At 45.1% G+C, this 20,583-nt stretch overlaps 1 protein-coding gene across 2 annotated transcripts in view; it reads left to right on the top strand.

Annotated features, from left to right (window-relative positions):
- The window catches only part of septin2 (septin 2), a 104,198-nt gene that overhangs the window by 21,447 nt on the left and 62,168 nt on the right, over nucleotides 1-20,583 (top strand). For both annotated transcript variants that reach the window (XM_067995626.1, XM_067995627.1), the window contains exon 2: nucleotides 16,748-16,797. In XM_067995626.1, the coding sequence (XP_067851727.1) occupies nucleotides 16,771-16,797 (27 nt within the window). In that variant the 5' untranslated portion in view covers nucleotides 16,748-16,770. The remainder of the gene's footprint in view (nucleotides 1-16,747; nucleotides 16,798-20,583) is intronic.

Raw genomic sequence — 20,583 nt, forward strand, 5'->3', positions numbered from 1 at the left:
ATCTCAGCCCCAGGACATTACTGCAGGAGTTCCTCAGGGCAGTGTCCTAGGCCCAACCATCTTCAGCTGCTTCATCAATGACCTTCCCTCCATCATAAGGTCAGAAATGGGGCTGTTGGTTGATGATTGCAAAGTGTTCAGTTCCATGCACAACCCCTCAGATGATGAAGCAGTCCGAGCCTGCATGCAGCAAGACCTGGACAACATCCAGGCTTGGGCTGATAAGTGGCAAGTAACATTCACCCCAGACAAGTGCCAGGCAATGACCATCTCCAACAAGAGAGTCAAGGGGAGGTGGTTAGACATTCATCAGCATTGCCATCGCCGAATTCCCCCACCATCAACATCCTGGGATCACCATTGACCAGAAACTTAACTGGACCAGCCATATAAATACTGTGGCTGCAAGAGCAGGTCAGAGGCTGGGTATTCTGCAGCGAGTGACTCACCTCCTGACTCCCCTCCTGACTCCCCAAAGCCTTTCCACCATTTACAAGGCACAAGTCAGGAGTGTGATAGAATACTCTCCACTTGTTGGAGCTGCACTCATCCAGGCAACACTCAAGAAGCTTGACACCATCCAGGACAAAGTAGCCCGCTTGATTGGCACCCCATCCACCACCCTAAACATTCACTCCCTTCACCACTGGCGCACAGTGGCTGCAGTGCGTACCATCCACAGGATGCACTGCAGCAACTCGTCAAGGCTTCTTCGACAGCACCTCTCAAATCCGTGACTTCTACTACCTAGAAGGACAAGTGCAGCAGGCACGTGAGAACAACACCACCTGCACGTTCCCCTCCAAGCTGCAAGTTCCCCTCCAAGCCACACACCATCCTGATTTGGAAATATATCGCCGTTTCTTCATCGCTGAGTCAAAATCCTGGAACTCCTTTTCAACAGCACCATGTGGTGAAGGTTCTCCCACAGACTGCAGCAGTTCAAGAAGGCGGCTCACCACCACCTTCTCTAGAGCAATTAGGGATAGGCAATGAATGCTGGCCTCGCCAGCAACGCCCACATCCCATGAACGAATTTTAAAAAACGGGGTGAAAGAGGAACCAAAGTATAGACTTGTCTTCAAGAGGGTTAGTAAGTACTGTACTGTGCAATGAATTCCTTTTTAGTGAACACTGCCATAATCTCCTTTTTCATAATATGCTTTTGTGAATGGCACACATAAAATGTTTTATATGGGGCAGGCACTGCAGTTTTTTTTAAATGCAGAACATGGTGCTAGGCAACTTAGCTTTGCATAAATGTCTCTGCTTGGATTCTTTCAGTGCATTGTTCGCAGCATAGGATTTCTTCATCCTATGTTAAGTAGCTAACAGAATGTGTGATTGAATCGCATGCTGGGAGGGGTTAGTGTAACCGTCAGCATTTTCTCTTGAGCTAGGTAGTGATGTGGCATCACATTAAAAACAAATGACAGTTACATGAGGTAAAGCTTGTCCTGCTGTGTTCAGTCAGCTGAGTAGGTTTGTTAGATCTATTACTTATGCTTTAATGTGTACAAAGCAGCTACTAGGGAAGCTCTCAAGTTTCTTACCACGTGCCCCAACCACAAGAGTGTCTCTGGTAGAAAGTTTCTTTGTAGGGTTTGCTGACGTAACTTTGTTTTGAGTATCTCAGCAATTTAGTTAATTTTTTGAAAACTCTTATTTTTTTCACCCCCTTCCTCTCCTGGAAGTGCTGCCTTTTGCTAGGTCATGGTTTCACAGATTCTGTTCTCTTTGCTGCCTCTCTTTCCCTTCCCAGTACTGTGCCCCATTTGCCATTCTTGTGTTTAGACAATGAGTGATGACCTACTATTCAACTGTAGAATCCAGCACAACTCAGCTTAGCCGAAATCCTTGACGGATGTTCACATGTATGCTCTTAGGATTCACTGGGTTGTGATCGGGGGCAGGTTCCTGTCCAAGGGGTGGGGGAGGAGGGCTGAAACCCATCTTTCTAAATCAACTCCAGTTCAACTGGACTATCCTGGGGTAGGTCTTCCCATTGTGGATTTGGAAGCTGAGTGCAAACTGGCAGCTGTACTTGTGATCCCAATCTCTCAATAATCTTGCACTGCCTTTCTCGATTAAAAGGGAGCACAGTTTCTTTAAAATACAGATGGGGAAAGGTGGTTAAATTGGGGGGACAGCAGCATAAATGCAAGTACATTCAAATGCTGAGGCTGGATTCTGTATCCAGGTCTTGGCACAAATGAGGTACAAAACCAGTGGGTCTGCCCCTTGACGCTGAGCCTATTAATTGCTACCTTACCCTTTGTCGTTGTTTGAAATGAAAAATGTGTTAACATTTAAAGAAAAATCAAGCTGCACTCAATGGCTACCATTCCTGCTCTGATTTAAAGAGTAGAATTCAGATCTCAATGTACATGGGAATGGTAGTGGCTGTGACCCGCAGAATGGGCACTGCATGTTCTGGCTCAGAGTGGAAATTTATGTAGCTTGTGATTTTAATTCGAGGTTAAAACACCTTCAACACTACCCCCGACAATTTCCCTAACCAATCTGCCCTATTGTACCTGTGTAATGTTTGCATTTACAATATCAGTCATCATTCTGGTCTCTGAGTAAGAATGCTAATTGAGTGCCAAGAACCTATGTCCACTTTCAGTTGTTACACATAGCTGCTCTTTGCTACTGCGATCCTGATCTGTATGACTACCTGCTGTGCATTGACCACTACCTCCAGTCCCACAACTCTCCCAGAACTCTGCATTCCTCACACTCTAGCCTCTTGTACATCCCTCACTTCCTTTGCCCCACCATTGGCGGCTGTGCCTTCAGCTGTCGAGACACTTAGCTCTGGAATTTCCTCCCTAAACCCTTCAACCCCTCTCTTCTCCAAGATGCATCTTAAAATCTACCACTTTGGCCAAGCTTTTGATCACCTGTCTTTTGGGTCAGTGTCAATTTTTGTCTGATTACGCTCTTGTGAAGTGCCTTGGGACATTTTACTATGTTAAAGGCAGTATATAAATGCATGTTGTTGTACCGACTGAATCAAGGTACCTTATTGTTTCCCCTTGAATGTTTCCATATCCAGATCTAAATTTTCTTTCAATCACATTGCTTAATCTATCTCTGGCTTTGCTGTTGAGTTGAACTGCCTGAGCAACCTCTGACTTTTTTTCTGAAGATGTAACATCCCAAGTGGATGATGGAAAACCTCATGATGTTGTGTGGCTATACTTCAAGCTTTTGACAAAGTCCTTTCAAGCTTAAAGTGGTAAAACCTGGAAATCGATTTAAATTTACTGAATTGAAGAAGGCAGCAGGTACAGGTTTGAGGGATGCTGCCAGCATGGTGGGGAGGGGGAAGAGGTCCTAAGTGGAGTGCCCTAGGGATTGATGTGGGTTCCCTACCACTGCTTTGAAGCTCAATTCAAATTGGTCTGCATGTATGACTATACCAATCTGAGGGAGAAGGGAAATGAAGTTGAATGTGGTGCAGTCAATGACAAAAAGTAAGCCAGATAAAATCTTAGCAAAGAAGCAGTGGCAGATGAAATTCCATGTGATTTAAGTGTAAGATATTACACATTGGAAGAAAAAAATGGATGACACATGCTATCTGTGAATGGTGTCAAACTAACTAAGGATGAGGTTGAGAGGGTGTGGGTAGGCTCAACACTTAATATGTCCAGTCACTGTGGCAGTAATTAACTGAGCAATATAGTTGATTGTTCTATTTCCTTTATCAGTAGAATAAATGTTGCTGGATCTTATTTTAATATTGAACAGTACTCAGCTCAGCCTATACCTTGAGTACTTTGCTCAATTTTAGTGACACACATTTGGAGATATTTAAGACAAGGTGCAAGTGCCATGTGGCTAATAATCAGTATGAATGATGAAGAAAGACTGGATAAACTGATCTGTGCCTCACATCCATTCACTTTTGATTCATATCCCTTCATACCCTTACCTAAAAAAAAAATCTGTTGATCTGAGTCTTGAAATTTTCAATTGACCTAGCATCAACTGCCATTTGGGGGAGCGAATTCCAGATTTCACTCCTGAAAGACTTCTAACTCTCTAATTTTAAGATTGTGTCCCTTGTTCTGGATGATTCCAGATTCACTTTAAGATTGTCCCCTTGTTCCCATCTCCCCCAGTTTTGCCCACTCACTTAGTCTATCTATGTCCCTTTGTATCTTCCTGCTCCTATCTACACCACTTACTGTGGCTCCTAACTTAGTGTCACTTGCAAACTTGGACATACATCTCTCTGATCCTTCATCCAAGACATTGATACATATGGTGAAATGCTGAGACCCCAGTACAGATCCCCAGGGAACACTGGTCACACCCCACCAATCAGAGTACATTCCCTTTAGTCTCTCTCTGTCTGTGTGTGTCTTTCGTCAACCAATTACTAACCCACGTTACAAGGTTATGTCCAATTCTGTGTGTTAGTGACTTCCTCAAAATTCAATTAGATTATTAACATGACCTGCCCTTCATAAATCCATGCTGATATTGGGAAGTTCTTTATGCAAAATATGGTCAATACTTGGGATAGATTTCTGGTTAGGGTATTGGAAACAAAAACCCTAGAATCATTTTAAGAGGCAGTCGGATGTTGTGATGGGACTGTAGGTTTTTCCAGGTGGGTGGGTCAAGTGAGCTTCCTTGTGCATGTTTCGCTTGGTCTGGTCAGGTATCAAATAGCTCTGTTTTAATTAGCCACTGCTTCTAGCTACTTGAACTAAGTGAGAGAGTTGTGGCTGCCTTTACTGTGTACTTAGTTCTTTGCTGTGGGGAGAGTGGCTGTACAAAACTTGCAGGGTGCATAAGCACTGAGGATGTAATCACCATTGCTTTTTACAAAGGTGCAATTAAAAAGTTGCTTCAACAAAATTTTCCTGATAGTGCTGTCCAAAATTGGTCTCGTAAATTAACATTTCATATCAAATGTAGACAAGTTTTACTTTCCATGGTTTGGTCTGTTAATATAATGTGTGAACAGAATATTGAGCACATGAGACTGAGTGTGCTGACTCTTTAAATAGATGAGAAGTGCAGATAGTGTGATCTAGCTGTGGTAATTGACACTGAGCCGAGAGAGGCTGTCTTTGTGTAACGTTAGCAAAAAGCATTGCTGTTTTACACTGCTATAATTTTTAAGTGAGGGGGTAACATTCCTTTGTTCCCTACCCCTTTGCCAGGATGTTGCACAGAGGACAATCAGCTGGTGAAACGCAGCCATTGTTACAAATACCAATCTTCTGTTTCTATATGTAGGTCTCCTTTCATTTTTGTTTCACAACCTCTGCCTTTTAGCATCTTCACTGGGTTTCTAAGAAAACTAAAAAAAGACAATTATGATTTTTAAAAAAAAGCTCCGCTTAATAATTTAATTAAACGATTTAGGATGGTGAACTGTTTTCCAACTCTATCTATTTTGTATGGATCCTATTGAGATGGTGTGTTTAGAATGTTTGTAACTGAGGGGGTGGAGGAGAAGAGATGTGGTGCACGTATGTCTTCACAGCATCAGATCTGTTCACATTGGCTCCCAGTGCAGTAACGCCTCATTTAAAATTCTCATCCTTGTGTTCAAATCTCTCCATGGCCTTGCCCGTCCCTATCTCCAACCTCCTCCAGCCACACAACCCTCCCAGATCTTTGCGCTCCTCCAAGGAGCCCGAGTGAAATTGAAGTCAATGGGAATCGGGGAAAACTCTCCAGTGGCTGGAGTCATACCTAGCACAAAGGAAGATAGTAATGGTTGTTGGAAGCCAATCATCTCAGCCCCAGGACATGGCTGCAGGAGTTCCTCAGGGCAGTGTCCTAGGCCCAACCATCTTCAGATGCTTCATCAATGATCTTCCCTCCATCATAAGGTCGGAAATGGGGATGTTCGCTGATGCACTGTGTTCAGTTCCATCCCCAACCCCTCAGATAATGAAGCAGTCTGTGCCCGCATGCAGCAAGACCGAGACAATATCCAAGCTTGGGCTGATAAGTGGCAAGTAACATTCACCCCAGACAAGTACCAGGCAATGACCATCTCCAACAAGAGAGGCTAACCACCTCCATTGACCTTCAACGGCATTACCATCGCTGAAGCCCCCACCATCAACATCCTGGGGGTTACCGTTGACCAGAAACTTAACTGAACCAGCCACACACATACTGTGGCTACAAAAGCAGGTCAGAGGCTGGGTATTCTGCGGTGAGTGACTCACCTCCTGACTCAAAGCCTTTCCACCATCTACAAGGCACAAGTCAGGAGTGTGATGGAATACTCTCCACTTGCCTGGATGAGTGCAGCTCCAACAACACTCAAGAAGCTCAACACCATCCAGGGCAAAGCAGCCCGCTTGATTGGCACCCCATCCACCACCCTAAACATTCACTCCCTTCACCACCGGTGCACTGTGGCTGCAGTGTGTACCATTCACAGGATGCACTGCAGCAACTCGCCAAGGCTTCTTTAACAGCACCTCCCAAACCTGCAACCTCTACCACCTAGAAGAACAAGGGCAGCAGGCACATGGGAACAACACCACTTGCACGTTCCCCTCCAAGTCACACACCATCCTGACTTGGAAATATATCGCTGTTCTTTCATCGTCGCTGGGTCAAAATCCTGGAACTCCCTTCCTAACAGCACTGTGGGAGAACCTTCACCACACGGACTGCAGCAGTTCAAGAAGGTGGCTCACCACCACCTTCTCGAGGGCAGTTAGGGATGGGCAATAAATGCTGGCCTTGCCAGCGATGCCCACATCCCATGAACGAATTTTTAAAAAAAAATTCTGGCCTCTTGTGCATCCCCCATTTCCTTCACCCCACTATTGGCGTCCGTGCCTTCAGCTGCCTAGGCCCTAAGCACTGGAATTTCCCCCCGAAAACCTTTCTGCCTCTCTGCCTCTGTAAGACACTCCTTTATAACCTACCTGTTTAACCAAGCTTTTGGCCATCTTTCTTAAGGTCTCCCTATGTGGCTCGGTGTCAAATTTTGTCTGATAACACTGCTGTGAAGCACCTTGGGATATTTTACTACATTGTTGTTTAACTTCAGAAAGTGCTGATAAGTAGTCTCAATGGGGGACAAACCTGCAGAGCTTTAGGCAGGATGGAGGGGGTATCCAGACCAGTGCAGTTTTTAAATATGATTCACTTCATGCCCAGGTAATTTTTTGCTCTTGTGACTTTTTTGAACATTTGGTGATTTAGAGGTTCTTTGCGTTGTGCTTTCACTCCAAGCTCTCTCTCGCCTGGGTGAGGAGACAAATTTATCTTCCTGCAGTACGTATGCTCAGAACCATTGGCCAGTAGCAGTTCTGTGTTTGGCATCTGATTCTGGGATGGCGTGGCTTTGTTTCAATCAGAGACTTCAAAATTGAACCTCATCTATAACCTATAAACGGTCCATGGAAGCAGTGCTACACTCTCCCAACTCCATGCTTCTGAACAACATGCTGAAGGGACTCCCCCGAGCTCCTGTCTCTGTTGAAGCAACAAAGCCTCACATGTAAGCACGTTTCAGTTGGGTTTTCATGGCAGTGGAGTTTTCTGAATCCTACGATAAGATTCTGCAACACACAGGTATCTGAAGGTTCACTAAAAACTGTCTTGGATTATTGATCACAGAATCACACCAGAAGTCAAATATAATTTTACCATTTTCTGTTAATTTTTTTTGCTTTTTTTTTTCCTAAATTGGCTTTCTGTAAAAGGAATAATTGCCCTGGTCCCGCCAACTATTGGTCTGTTCAGAAAGCACCTTGCAGTCTGACGTGGAGACTGTTTGTTTATTTTTAGCCAGGGAGTTGCTGTGAACCATGAATGGAAGCTGTGCGTACAGCAGTAGTGTCTTAGATGGTTGTGGTTATTATGCTTTGTGATTTGAAACTGTGTCCTCAGTGTGAACTGGTGCTGTAGTTCATTGGTGCTTGCTCAGCCTTGTGCAAGGTGTAAAGGTTTCTAATCTGAAAATATGCAGAAGAAGCAGGAAGTCGGGAAATCCTAGACATGGTAGTAAATTCTTTTCATCTTTTTGAGCGCACTTGTTATATGCAATTTAAACTCCCAGTCAGAAACCATGCAATTTACACTCCCGATCTGAAACCAGAGTTTGATGAATTGCCTCGTGTGACCCTGTTTCCAGTTATCAGAAATATGCCATGGGATTCGCTGGAAGTGAAATGGTTTGAATTGTGGCATACTTGTTTGGGTATGTGCTCCTAAATTCTGTATATAGAAAAATTCTCTGGCAGTTTGGATATTGTGACATTCTGAGTGGTTTTATGCGTGAAATACATTCCCAGTATCTGGCTTTGCAGAACATGTAGTGCAATGAATTAAAAAAAAATATTTGCAGCTTCTGTTACTTCTGAGCTCAGGATGCGAAGACATCAGCTTAGACTCTGGATATTTAAACTGGTTATTGGAGTCCTTTTTTGATGCAGAACTTCAAATGTTTAAGTCCAGTGTTGTGATATTACTACAGCTTGGACTTGTGTAGATGTGCTCTGGGTGAAAAAGCAGGAACAGTTTGCAATTCTTGGCTATGTTATATGCAAAATTAATTTTGATTGACCCAGGATGCAAGTGAATGTCCCAGGTTACTTTCATCTATCCTTCCATAAATGAAAGGAGCAGATTTCATTTATGAATGGCCATGATGCATTCTTATCTCTCGTTTTAAATGTACATTATAATTGCAAAAACACACTTCCATTTCTGGAATGCAGGGCTGCATTCTCATGTATATGAACGCTGACCTTTTAAAATTCTGTAACGGCTAGCTGTCAGTTGGGACATAGTTGTTCTGCAGGCTACAGTAGTAATTAATTATTTTAATACTTTATGTTGAATCTTTTTTTATAGGAGAAATCTATAAGAAGATGTAAATAATTGTATGATAAATTCACAGGATTGTCCTGGAAGCTCCAGGAATTAAGCATTAATCTCCTGGACACTGGTGCAAGCAATCCAGGAGAAAAATTATGGTGGCATTAAAAAAAAAGTTTTTTTCATTGCACACTTTTTTAGTTTTAAAATTATTGGAGATGGGGGAAAATAGACTGTTTGTTTGACTAGGCGGGGTGGTTGGAGTCTGGAAGTTATGTGAAACCCCCAGGAATATGTCCGACCAGAGCTGGCAACCCTAACTAGTATACTGGGAATTCTTTTCGCAATGTGTTTTGCTTGGAGTTTCTGAGGATCGGCAATAGATCCATTAATCTCTGCTTTAAAACCTAAAGGTGTGTGTTGCTTCCTGCACTCCCATGAGGAAAAAGTTATTTTTTTCCATCTTCAGTAAGTTTTTTAATTGGTGTGTGGTGTCAGTTTGAAAACCCGGTTACAAGTATCAGCTAATGTTCCAGTGTAAGTAATATTCCTATATTTAAAAAGGGAGATAGAACAAGTGCAATGAACTGTAGACCAGTTAGCTTAATGTTGGTGGTAGGAAAGATACTATAATCTTTACTCAGATGTAATAGAAAAACATCTGGAAAACGAAAATATAATTGAGTAGTCAGCACGGATTTCAGAACGGAAAGTCATGCTTGACCGAACTTATTGAATTCTTTAAAGTAACGGAGTAGACCAGGGTAATGCAGTAGATGTAGTATATTTGGATTTTCAAAAGGCCTTCAGTAAGGTTCTGCATTGTAGACTCGTGACTAAAGTCAGAGCATGTGGAGTCAGGGCAGGTAGCAGAATGGATAGCAAGCTGGCTACAAAACAGAAAACAGAATAGGGGTTACTCAGACTGGCAAAAGGTGGGAAGTGGTATCCCACAGGGATCAGTGCTGGGACCACTGTTGTTCACAATTTACATTAATGATTTGGACCGAGGATTCAGAAGTACAATTTCAAAACTTGTGGACGACACCAAATTGGGGGGTGTAGTTAGTATAAAGGAAGACTGTGTCAAAATGCAAGAAGACACTAATAAACTTGCAGAATGGGTGTGTAATTGGCAAATGAATTTCAATATGGTTAAGTGTGAGGTGGTGTGTTTTGATCGAATAAGGAAGTCACATACGGTTTGCATAATGAGCCTAAATGGGGTAGAGGAGCAAAAGGGATCTAAGGGTACAGATACACATCACCAAAAGTCGGGACGCAAGTTAATATGGCTTTTTTAAAAAAAAATGAACGAGGCACTGGGGTTCGTTTCCAGAGAATTGAAAAGCAGGGAAGTTATATCAAACTTGCATAGAACCTTGGTGAGACCACACTTGGAGCACTGTAGACAGTTCTGGTCTCTTATAATAAGGATATAGAGGCACTGGAGAAGGTGCAGTAAAGATTTACAAGGATAATGCCATAATTGAGTTAGACCGATCAGGAAAGATTGAACAGGCTTGGGGCTCTCTTTTTTTCTAGAAAAGAGAAGGCTGAGGGGTGACCTGATAGTTTTTTTTTATTCGTTCATGGGATGTGGGCGTCGCTGGCAAGGCCGGCATTTATTGCCCATCCCTAATTGCCCTTGAGAAGATGGTGGTGAGCCGCCGCCTTGAACCGCTGCAGTCCTTGTGGTGAAGGTTCTCCCACAGTGCTGTTAGGAAGGGAGTTCCAGGATTTTGATCCAGCGACGATGAAGGAACGGCGATATATTTCCAAGTCGGGATGGTGTGTGACTTGGAGGGGAACGTGCAGGTGGTGTTGTTCCCATATGCCTGCTGCTCTTGTCCTTTTAGGTGGTAGAGTCGTGGTTTTGGGAGGTGCTGTCGAAGAAGCCTTGGCGAGTTGCTGCAGTGCATCCTGTGGATGTTACACACTGCAGCCACTGTGCGCCGGTGGTGAAGGGAGTGAATGTTTAGGGTGGTGGATGGGGTGCCAATCAAGCGGGCTACTTTGTCCTGGATAGTGTCAAGCTTCTTGAGTGTTGTTGGAGCTGCACTCATCCAGGCAAGTGGAGAGTATTCCATCACACTCCTGACTTGTGCCTTGTAGATGGTGGAAAGGCTTTGGGGAGTCAGGAGGTGAGTCACTTGCCGCAGAATACCCAACCTCTGACCTGCTCTTGTAGCCACACTATTTATATGGCTGGTCCAGTTAAGTTTCTGGTCAATGGTGACCCCCAGGATGTTGATGGTGGGGGATTCGGCGATGGTCATGCCGTTGAATGTCAAGGGGAAGTGGTTAGACTCTTTCGTTGGAGATGGTCATTGCCTGGCACTTGTCTGGGGTGAATGTTACTTGCCACTTATCAGCCCAAGCCTGGATGTTGTTCAGGTTTTGCGTGCGCGCTCGGATTGCTTCATTATTTGAGGGGTTGCGAATGGAACTGAACACTGCAATCGTCAGCGAACATCCCCATTTCTGACCTTATGATGGAGGGAAGGTCATTGATGAAGCATCTGAAGATGGTTGAGCCGAGGACACTGCCCTGAGGAACTCCTGCAAGGAATCTTAGAACACCAGGTTATAGTCCAACAGTTTTATTTGAAAATCACAAGCTTTCGGAGGCTTTCTCCTTCGTCAGGTGAGTGTGGGATTCCTTGAAAGTTACCGCATATAGAGTCAGAGAACAATGCCTGGTGATTACAGATAATCTTTCCAACTGCCCGTTATCAAGGCAATCAAAGGAACTGAATAGTGTTCAGACAGAGACATTAGATACAAGACTACTGAATATACAAACGGCCAGAACCAAAGACACAGAGAGAGAGAGAAACATCCGAAAGGAAGGGAAAGAGAGAGAATGACCAGATATATTAAAAACAGATGACTTTTTTTCCCGCTGGTGGGGTTACGTGTAGCGTGACATGAACCCAAGATCCCGGTTGAGGCCGTCCTCATGGGTGCGGAACTTGGCTATCAATTTCTGCTCGACGATTTTACGTTGTCATGTATCTTGAAGGCCGCCTTGGAGAACGCTTACCCGAAGATCGGTGGCTGAATGTCCTTGACTGCTGAAGTGTTCCCCGACTGGGAGGGAACCCTCCTGTCTGGCGATTGTTGCGCGGTGTCCGTTCATCCGTTGTCGCAGTGTCTGCATGGTCTCGCCAATGTAGCATGCTCCGGGGCATCCTTTCCTGCAACGTATGAGGTAGACAACGTTGGCCGAGTCACAGGAGTATGAACCATGTACCTGGTGGGTGGTGTCCTCTCGTGTGATGGTGGTATTTGTGTCGATGATCTGGCATGTCTTGCAGAGGTTGCCGTGGAAGGGTTGTGTAGTGTCGTGGACGCTGTTCTCCTGAAAGCTGGGTGATTTGCTGCGAACGATGGTCTGTTTGAGGTTGGGTGGCTGTTTGAAGGCGAGTAGTGGAGGCGTGGGGATGGCCTTAGCGAGGTGTTCTCCTGCAGCAATGCCTTGGGGCTGAGATGATTGGCCTCCAACAACCACTACCATCTTCCTTTGTGCTAGGTATGACTCCAGCCACTGGAGAGTTTTCCCCCTGATTCCCATTGACTTCAGTTTTACTAGGGCTCCTTGGTGCTACACTCGGTCATATGCTGCCTTGATGTCAAGGGCAGTCACTCTCATCTCACCTCTGAAATTCAGCTCTTTTGTCCATGTTTGGACCAAGGCCGTAATCAGGTCTGGAGCCGAGTGGTCCCGGCGGAACCCAAACTGAGCATCGGTGAGCAGGTTATTGGTGAGTAAGTGCCGCTTGATAGCACTGTCGACGACACCTTCCATCACTTTGCTGATGATTGAGAGTAGACTGATGGGGTGGTAATTGGCCGGATTGGATTTGTCCTGCTTTTTGTGGACAGGACATACCTGGGCAATTTTCCACATTGTCGGGTAGATGCCAGTGTTGTAGCTGTACTGGAACAGCTTGGCTGGAGGCGCAGCTAGTTCTGGAGCACAAGGCTTCAGCACTACAGCTGGGATGTTGTCGGGGCCCATAGCCTTTGCTGTATCCAGTGCACTCAGCCATTTCTTGATATCATGTGGAGTGAATTGAATTGGCTGAAGACTGGCTTCTGTGATGGTGGGGATATCGGGAGGAGGCCGAGATAGATCATCCACTCGGCACTTCTGGCTGAAGATGGTTGCAAACGCTTCAGCCTTGTCTTTTGCACTCACGTGCTGGACTCCGCCATCATTGAGGTTGGGGATGTTTGCAGAGCCTCCTTCTCCCATTAGTTGTTTAATTGTCCACCACCATTCACGACCGAATGTGGCAGGACTACAGCGCTTTGATCTGATCCGTTGGTTGGGGAATCACTTAGCTCTGTCTATAGCATGTTGCTTCTGCTGTTTAGCATGCATGTAGTCCTGAGTTGTAGCTTCACCAGGCTGGCACTTCATTTTTAGGTACGCCTGGTGCTGTTTCTGGCATGCTCTTCTACACTCCTCTTTGAACTAGGGTTGATCCCCTGGCTTGTTGGTAATGGTAGAGTGATGAATATGCCGGGCCATGAGGTTAGATTGTGCTGGAATACAATTCTTCTGCTGCAGCTGATGGCTCACAGCGCCTCCTGGATGCCCAGTTTTAGCGCTGCTCGATCTGTTCTGAATCTATCCCATTTAGCACGGTGGTATTGCCACACAACACGTTGGATAGTGTCCTCTGTGCAAAGATGGGACTTCGTCTCCACGAGGACTGTGCGGTGGTCACTCCTACCAATACTGTCATGGACAGATGCATTTGCGACAGGTAGATTGGTGAGGACGAGGTCAAGTAAGTTTTTCCCTCGTGTTGGTTCGCTCACCACCTGCCGCAGGCCCAGTCTGGCAGCTATGTCCTTTAGGACTCGGTCAGTAGTGATGCTACCGAGCCACTCTTGGTGATGGATGTTGAAGTCCCCCACCCAGAGTACATTCTGTGCCCTTGCTACCCTCGGTGCTTGCTCCAAGTGATCAACATGGAGGAGGACTGATTCATCAGCTGAGGGAGGGCGGTCGGTGGTAATCAGCAGGAGGTTTCCTTGCCCATGTTTGACCTGATGCCATGAGATTTCATGGGGTCCGGAGTCAATGTTGAGGACTCCCAGGGCCACTCCCTCCTGACTGTATATCACTGTACCGCCACCTCTGGTGGGTCTGTCCTGCCGGTGGGACGGGACATGACATACCCAGGGATGGTGATGGAAGAGTCTGGGACATTGGCTGAAAGGTACAATTCTGTGAGTATGGCTATGTCAGGCTGTTGCTTGACTAGTCTGTGGGACAGCTCTCCCAATTTTGGCACAAGTTAGTGAGGAGGACTTTGCAGGGTCGACTGGGCTTGGTTTGCCTTTGTTGTGTCCGATGCCTAGTGGTCTGTCCGGTTTTATTCTTATTATGACTTTTCGTAGCGAGATTTTACAACTGAGTGGCTTGCTAGGCCATTTCAGAGGGCAATTAAGAATCAGCCACATTGCTGTGGGTCTGGAGTCACATATAGGCCAGACTGGGTAAGGACGGTTGGTTTCCTTCCCGAAAGGACATTAGTGAACCAGATGGGTTTTTACGACAATCCGGTCGTTTCACTAGTTTTTTTTTAAATTCCAGATTTTATTTAATTAATTGAATTTAAATTCTCCAGTTGCTGTGGCGGGATTTGAACTCATGTCTCCAGATTATTAGTCCAGGCCTCTGGATTACTAGTCCAGTAACATAACCACTATGCTACCGTGTACCCTCAGTTACCTTTAAAATAATGAAAGGGTTTGATAGGGTAGACATAGAGAAAATGTTTCCACTTGTGGGGCAGACCAAAACTAATGGCCATAAATATAATTCACTAATAAATCCAATAGGGAATTCAGGAGAAACTTCTTTACCCAGAGAGTGGTTAGAATGTGGAACACTACTACCACAAGGAGTCATTGAGGCAAAGAGCATAGATGCATTTAAAGGGAAGCTAAATAAACACGAGGGAGAAAGTAATGGAAGGATATGCTGATCGGGTTAGATGAAGTAGGGAGCGAGGAGGCTTGTGTGGAGCATAAACTGGCATGGACCTGTTGGACCGAATGGCCTGTTTCTGTGCTGTACATTCTATGTAAAAGAATTGGGTGGAGCTTTGATGATCCACCCAAATAGTCTGCTTGCTCGCATGAAGAATGGCCACTGGATGAGATACAGTACTGCAAAACCGCCACCATGTGTGGAGCTGAACCCCAACATGAAACACCATCTTCAGGCATAGAGGGTTAAGGAGGGAAAATCTGAGGGTGGGGGGGGGCTGGGTAGAAAAGAGAAAAATACTGCCAGCCAGGGTAACTCAAAATCCCAATTATTTGGATGGGCTGTAAACCAAATCCAAGGTGAGAAAACATTCCCGGTTAAAAGCACACATCCCCGGTTAAAAGCACACATCCCTGGGTGAAGCATATGAGTTCCAACAAGGCAGGAGGTGGGTTGTGGTCCTCAATTTGCCATATATGAATCTAATCATACAGGAACACCAGTTGTTGGGGGTGAACTAAAACTCCCGCTTTGGCGTCGTCTGCAAATTTTGAAATTGTACTTCCGATTCCAGGGTCCAAATATTTTATGTAAATAGTGAACAACAGCGGTCCTGGCACTGATCTTTAAGGAACATCACTTCCCACCTTTCTCACTCAGTGTCACATATTGACTTGCATTAGTGGGGGGTTACTGGATAATGGTCAGGAGCATTACTCTAGTGTTTGCCACTTCTATCCATAACTGAGTAAGATGGTAGCAATCCCACTGCAATTGCAGCCAAGATTGTCCGTACTGAGGTAATCAAACAATCGAATCTGGAACTATCCTGGTCTGTATGCCTCATTGTGATCAGAGGAATCTTCCCAGCTGACAGTTGCAAATTTGAAGTTGTGTAGTGCTGAGCCAGTGTTCAGTGTAAAACTGCTTTGCATTAACACAATAGGAGTGCAGCAGATATATAGTGGTGTCTCATCAAGCTATGCTAACAACCTAGTTTATTAGCATAGGTTGCAAGAATCGCCAACACCGTAGATGCCATAAGAATAAGGGAGCTGGTTTCAGTTATGCAAATCCTGGGAAGCAGTGCCATACATCTGTCTGCAATCTCAAATGAAAACCAAAGCTTAAAGTGCATAGTGTTCTGACTCCCCATTCCAAATGTAAAAGCAGAAGAGTGGTGCTGTCGCTGCATCCTGTTTCAGAAGAACAAGTTTTTAAGTGCCTACAGACTCTAGAAGAATGGTCATTTATTTAGCAATCTGACTACAACCCACCATGGGATGTGGTCTTGGGTGATTTCAGGATGAATAAAACCTGAGCTTTGGGGAACTCTGCAGTTAGTCTTATTCACAGCAATACAGTTAATGAGTTAATTGTTAACAGCAGTCATTAACTAACTAGCTTAAATATTGAGCTCTGGAGTGGTGCAACATAGGATCCTCAAAGATTGGATTTAATATCCATTATCCAGCAGTGTGGAAGGAGCACTCTTGTACCTGAACCATGTTAAAACTGATGAGTGGATGGTGAACGTGAACAGGGCCTCGCTAATTCTTAGTCCAGTGTAATCCTCCTTTAACATATCAGCAAATGCAGAAAGCTTTGCCACAGTCTCATATAGCAAAGCTACGTCATTCCATTGGTTGCCAGAAGAATCCAGTGCAACATTTTTACTCAGCAGTTACAATATTTTCTCTCTGGCAGGAATACTCAGTCAAAAATGGGTGTGTTAAACTGAGGACAGTTGTTGAGCTGAGGTGTCTTTTACCCATTTTATTGTGTGCAGTTGAATTGTTTGTACAGTGAGGTTGTGTCCTGACCACTGGCAGCAGTGCCAAATGTTTGTCATTTTACTTTTTTGTTGCCAGTGTCTGCAGTATTTTTAAAACAAAATCATCTTTTTTTCAGGTGAGAATTATCCAATCGTTACCATGTCGCAGTCTTCAGACAAGTTTAAGGTAACTAACTTTTTTTACTAAGAATGGAAATGGTATGAATTTTCAGAACTTCTTCAGGTATGTTTTCATTGGTGCATGAAGTATGTGCACCTTCCCTCTCCTCTCTAATGGCGTCGACTGAATTAAGACTTCTTTCTGAGCTGAGGGCGGCGAAATGTGTGAAATGGATGGCTACATATAGATGATGAGTTCAATACTTTTTATATGAATGGGAGTGTGTGCTTGAAAGTGACTTCTCCAGAACTTCCACTCCCCCATTTATAGAAGCAAAAAGGGGCTAAATAAATGCATGCATGATTCAGCTCCTATTTGCTTCTTTGTCTCGTAGTAAATAGTGGTTTTACTCCACTTCCTGGTAAGATGCTGCAAATGTGTTCAAAATGCTCAGAGGGGGTGGTGTGGAATTTTCAAAATGATACATGCCGCATGTGTGCGCAGTGATCAGCATATGTACATTTTTACCATAACTTTGAAAATGCACAGAGGTGCACTGCACAAATGAGTGCTGGTACAACTGTTACATGTAGATATAGCAGGGAATGGTCAGTTAGGTTGGTGGCTGCCATGTTTCTTGGCTGATTTCATCTTCTGGTAAGACTGCTCTGCATTATAAACAAGGCACTTTTACCTTATTTAAGTCAACATCTCAAATATACAGAGCAATGCTTGAAGATAGCTCTATAATTTGTAATGTCTATGCGTCTCTAAGGAGAGCATGCAATCAGGCTTGACTCCAAGCCTTTAGTTTGAATGGGAGTGAAAAATGGATGAGTTGACCACATATAAAGACAGAAGATGAACAGAAATGTCGCTGAGTGAGCAGATGCTCATAGGGTGCCTGTGGTGGTTATGGAATTGAAGTGCACAAATGGTGCATTGGGGGGAAACCTCCTGAGTGGGGTTTCTGCGTATCAATAGCCAACTGAGAGAAAATAGCTCTCTTAAAGCTTTAGTCAGCAGCTTGCATTTATCTAGTGCCTTTAGCATTGGAAGAAATCCCAAGATGCTTCACTGAGACATAGTCAGAAAAGAAATGTACACCAAGCCAAAGAGGGAGATATTCGAAAGGCTGACCAACAGCGTGGTCAGAGTTGGGATTTAAATGAGAATTTAAATTTGAGGCATTGGGGGACAAGGAGACAAAGTATATCCACAAGGGTGATAGGTGATTGTAACTTGGTGTGGGATAGGATGTGGCAAGCAGGTGAGCTGAAATTTAGAGATTAGAGGCTGGCCAGGAGAACATTGGAATAGTCGATTCTGGAGGTGACTAAGGTGGACCTGCTGAGGTAGGGATGGAGGTGGGGCAATGTTATGAATTTGAAAGCAGGTGGCCTTTGTGATGGAGAGGATATGGAGTTGGAAGCCGAGCTTGGAGGCGGTTGCAATAGTCTGATTCAGCCTGGGACAGTGGCCAGGGACAGGGATGGAATCGGCAGCAAAGATACGGAGTTTGTGATGGGGGCTGAAGACTCTCTTCTGTCTTCTCACTATTTAACTCGAAATTGTGGCTTGTTCAAGACTGGATATCTGACAGCACAGGCAGTGGAAGAGTTGAGGGTCATGGTGGAGAGGTAACTAGGCGTTGCCAGCGTATATGAAGCTGAATTTGTGACTGCAGATGATGCTGCCAATGGGCAGCATGTAGATGAGGAAGAGGAGGGCGCCAAGGACTGATCTTTGTGGACCTCGGAGGTGATAATGCTTGAAGAGACGTCATTGCTGGAGATGTCCTGGCTGCAATCAGATAGGTAAGAGTTGAACCAAGAAAGGGTAATCTCTGAGCTGGACAACTGAGGAGATTGGGGTCGACTGTCCAACAACAACTTGTGTTTATCTAGTGCTTTTAAAGTAGTAAAACATCCCAAGCATAATCAGACAAAAATTGACACTGAGCCAAAGGAGGAGATATTAGGATAGGGTGACAAAGCTTGGTCAAAGTGAGAGGTTTTAACAAGCAGATTTAGGGAGGGAATTCCAAAGCATAGAGCCTAGACAGCTGCAGGCACGGCCACCAATGATGAGGCGAAGGAAGTGGGGGATATGCAAGAGGTCAGAGTTGGAAATAAGAGTTCTGAGGGTTGTCGGACCTTGGGAGGGGCGAGGTCATGGAAGGATTTCAACATTAGGATGAGAATTTTAAAGTCGAACCATTGGTGGACCGGGAGCCAATGTAGGTCAGTGAGCATAGGGGTGATGGGTGAATGGGACTTGGTGCGGATTAAGATATGGGCAGCAGAGTTTTGGATGAGCTCAAGTTTATGGAGAGTGGAAGATGGGAGGTCAGCCAGGAGAGCTTTGTAATAGACAAGTCTGGAGGCAACAAAAGCGTGGATGAGGGTTTCAGCAGCAGATGGGATAAGGCAGGGATGGAGATGGGTGATGTTACGGAGGTGGAAGTAGGTGGTCTTTGATAGAGACGTGGGGTTGGAAGCTCAGCTCAGTTAAATAGGATGCCGAAATTGCGAACAGACTGGTTCAGCCTGAGACAGGTCAAGGGCAGCAGGCACATGGGAACAACACCGGCACGTTCCCCTCCAAGTCTCACACCATCCCGACTTGGAAATATATCGCCCTAACCCTAATGTAGCATCGTCGCTGGGTCAAAATCCTGCAACTCCTTACCTGACAGCACTGTGGGAGAACCTTCACCACACGGACTGCAGCGGTTCAAGAAGACTGCTCATCACCACCTTCTCGAAGGCCATTAGGGATGGGCAATAAATGCTGGCCATGCCAGCGACGCCCCCATCCCATGAACGAATAAAAAAAATAGAACCAGGTGAGGGCACCTTAGCTGGGTCGCGGAGGAGAGGCTGGTGTTGGAAGGAGGATGGTGTGGTCAACCATGTCAAAGGCTGCAGACAGGTCAAGAAGGCTGTGGAGGGATAGTATACCACAGTCACAGGATGTCATTTTGTGATTTTGATTAGGGCCGTTTCATTGCTGTGGCAGGGGTGGAAACCTGACTGGAGAAGTTAAAACACGGAATTGTGAGAAAGCTAGGCACAGATTTGGGAGGTGACAAAAGGACTTTGTGGAGGGAAGTTGGGAGATGGGGGTGGTAGTTTAAGGTCAGAGGGGTCATGGGTAGGTTTTTTGAGGGGGGGGGTGATGGCAGATTTGAAAGTGAGAGGGATGGTTCCTGAGGGGAGGGAACAATTTAAAATATCGGCTAGTATGTGGGCCATGAAGGAAAGTTGGGTGGTCAGCAGTTTAGTGGGAATAGGGACAAGATGAGCGCGGGAAAGGTCATGAGAGAGAGGAGAGAAACTAGAGAAAGATGCAATTTTAGGACTAGGGCAAGGAGGAACCTTTAGGGGAGGCTTGGTGGGGAAGGGATGGATACAGTTGAGTGGATGGTCTGAATCTTAATGACAAAAGTCCATGAGCTCTTCTCAATTGATGGAGGGGAGAAGGGTTTAAGGAGACGGTTGGTAGTAGAGAAAAGAAGTTGTGGGATAGCTTTGCATTCCAGGATGATCCATGAGTAGAGAGCAGTTTCGGCAGAGGATTGTGAGATTGAGCAGATTGGTAGCTGCAGAAATATCATGGTGAATGGAGGACCAAAGTCTAGACAGCTGGGTGTTAGTGCCATCTTAAGTGACTTGGGGGAGAATTTGTTCCAGGGAAGGATGCAGAAGGAATTGGGGATGTGAGTGGAGGGGGGATACAAAGGTTATCCGAGATGGCCTTGTCTGTGATTTGAGATGATGGGAATAGAGAGGCCAAGTGAGACGGCAGTGTCGAAGGGGTGGCTGAGAATATAGGTAGGAGAGTTTATAC

This window comes from Heptranchias perlo, chromosome 13 (assembly GCF_035084215.1).
Source record: "Heptranchias perlo isolate sHepPer1 chromosome 13, sHepPer1.hap1, whole genome shotgun sequence".
In the NCBI taxonomy this organism is placed as follows: Eukaryota; Metazoa; Chordata; class Chondrichthyes; order Hexanchiformes; family Hexanchidae; genus Heptranchias; species Heptranchias perlo.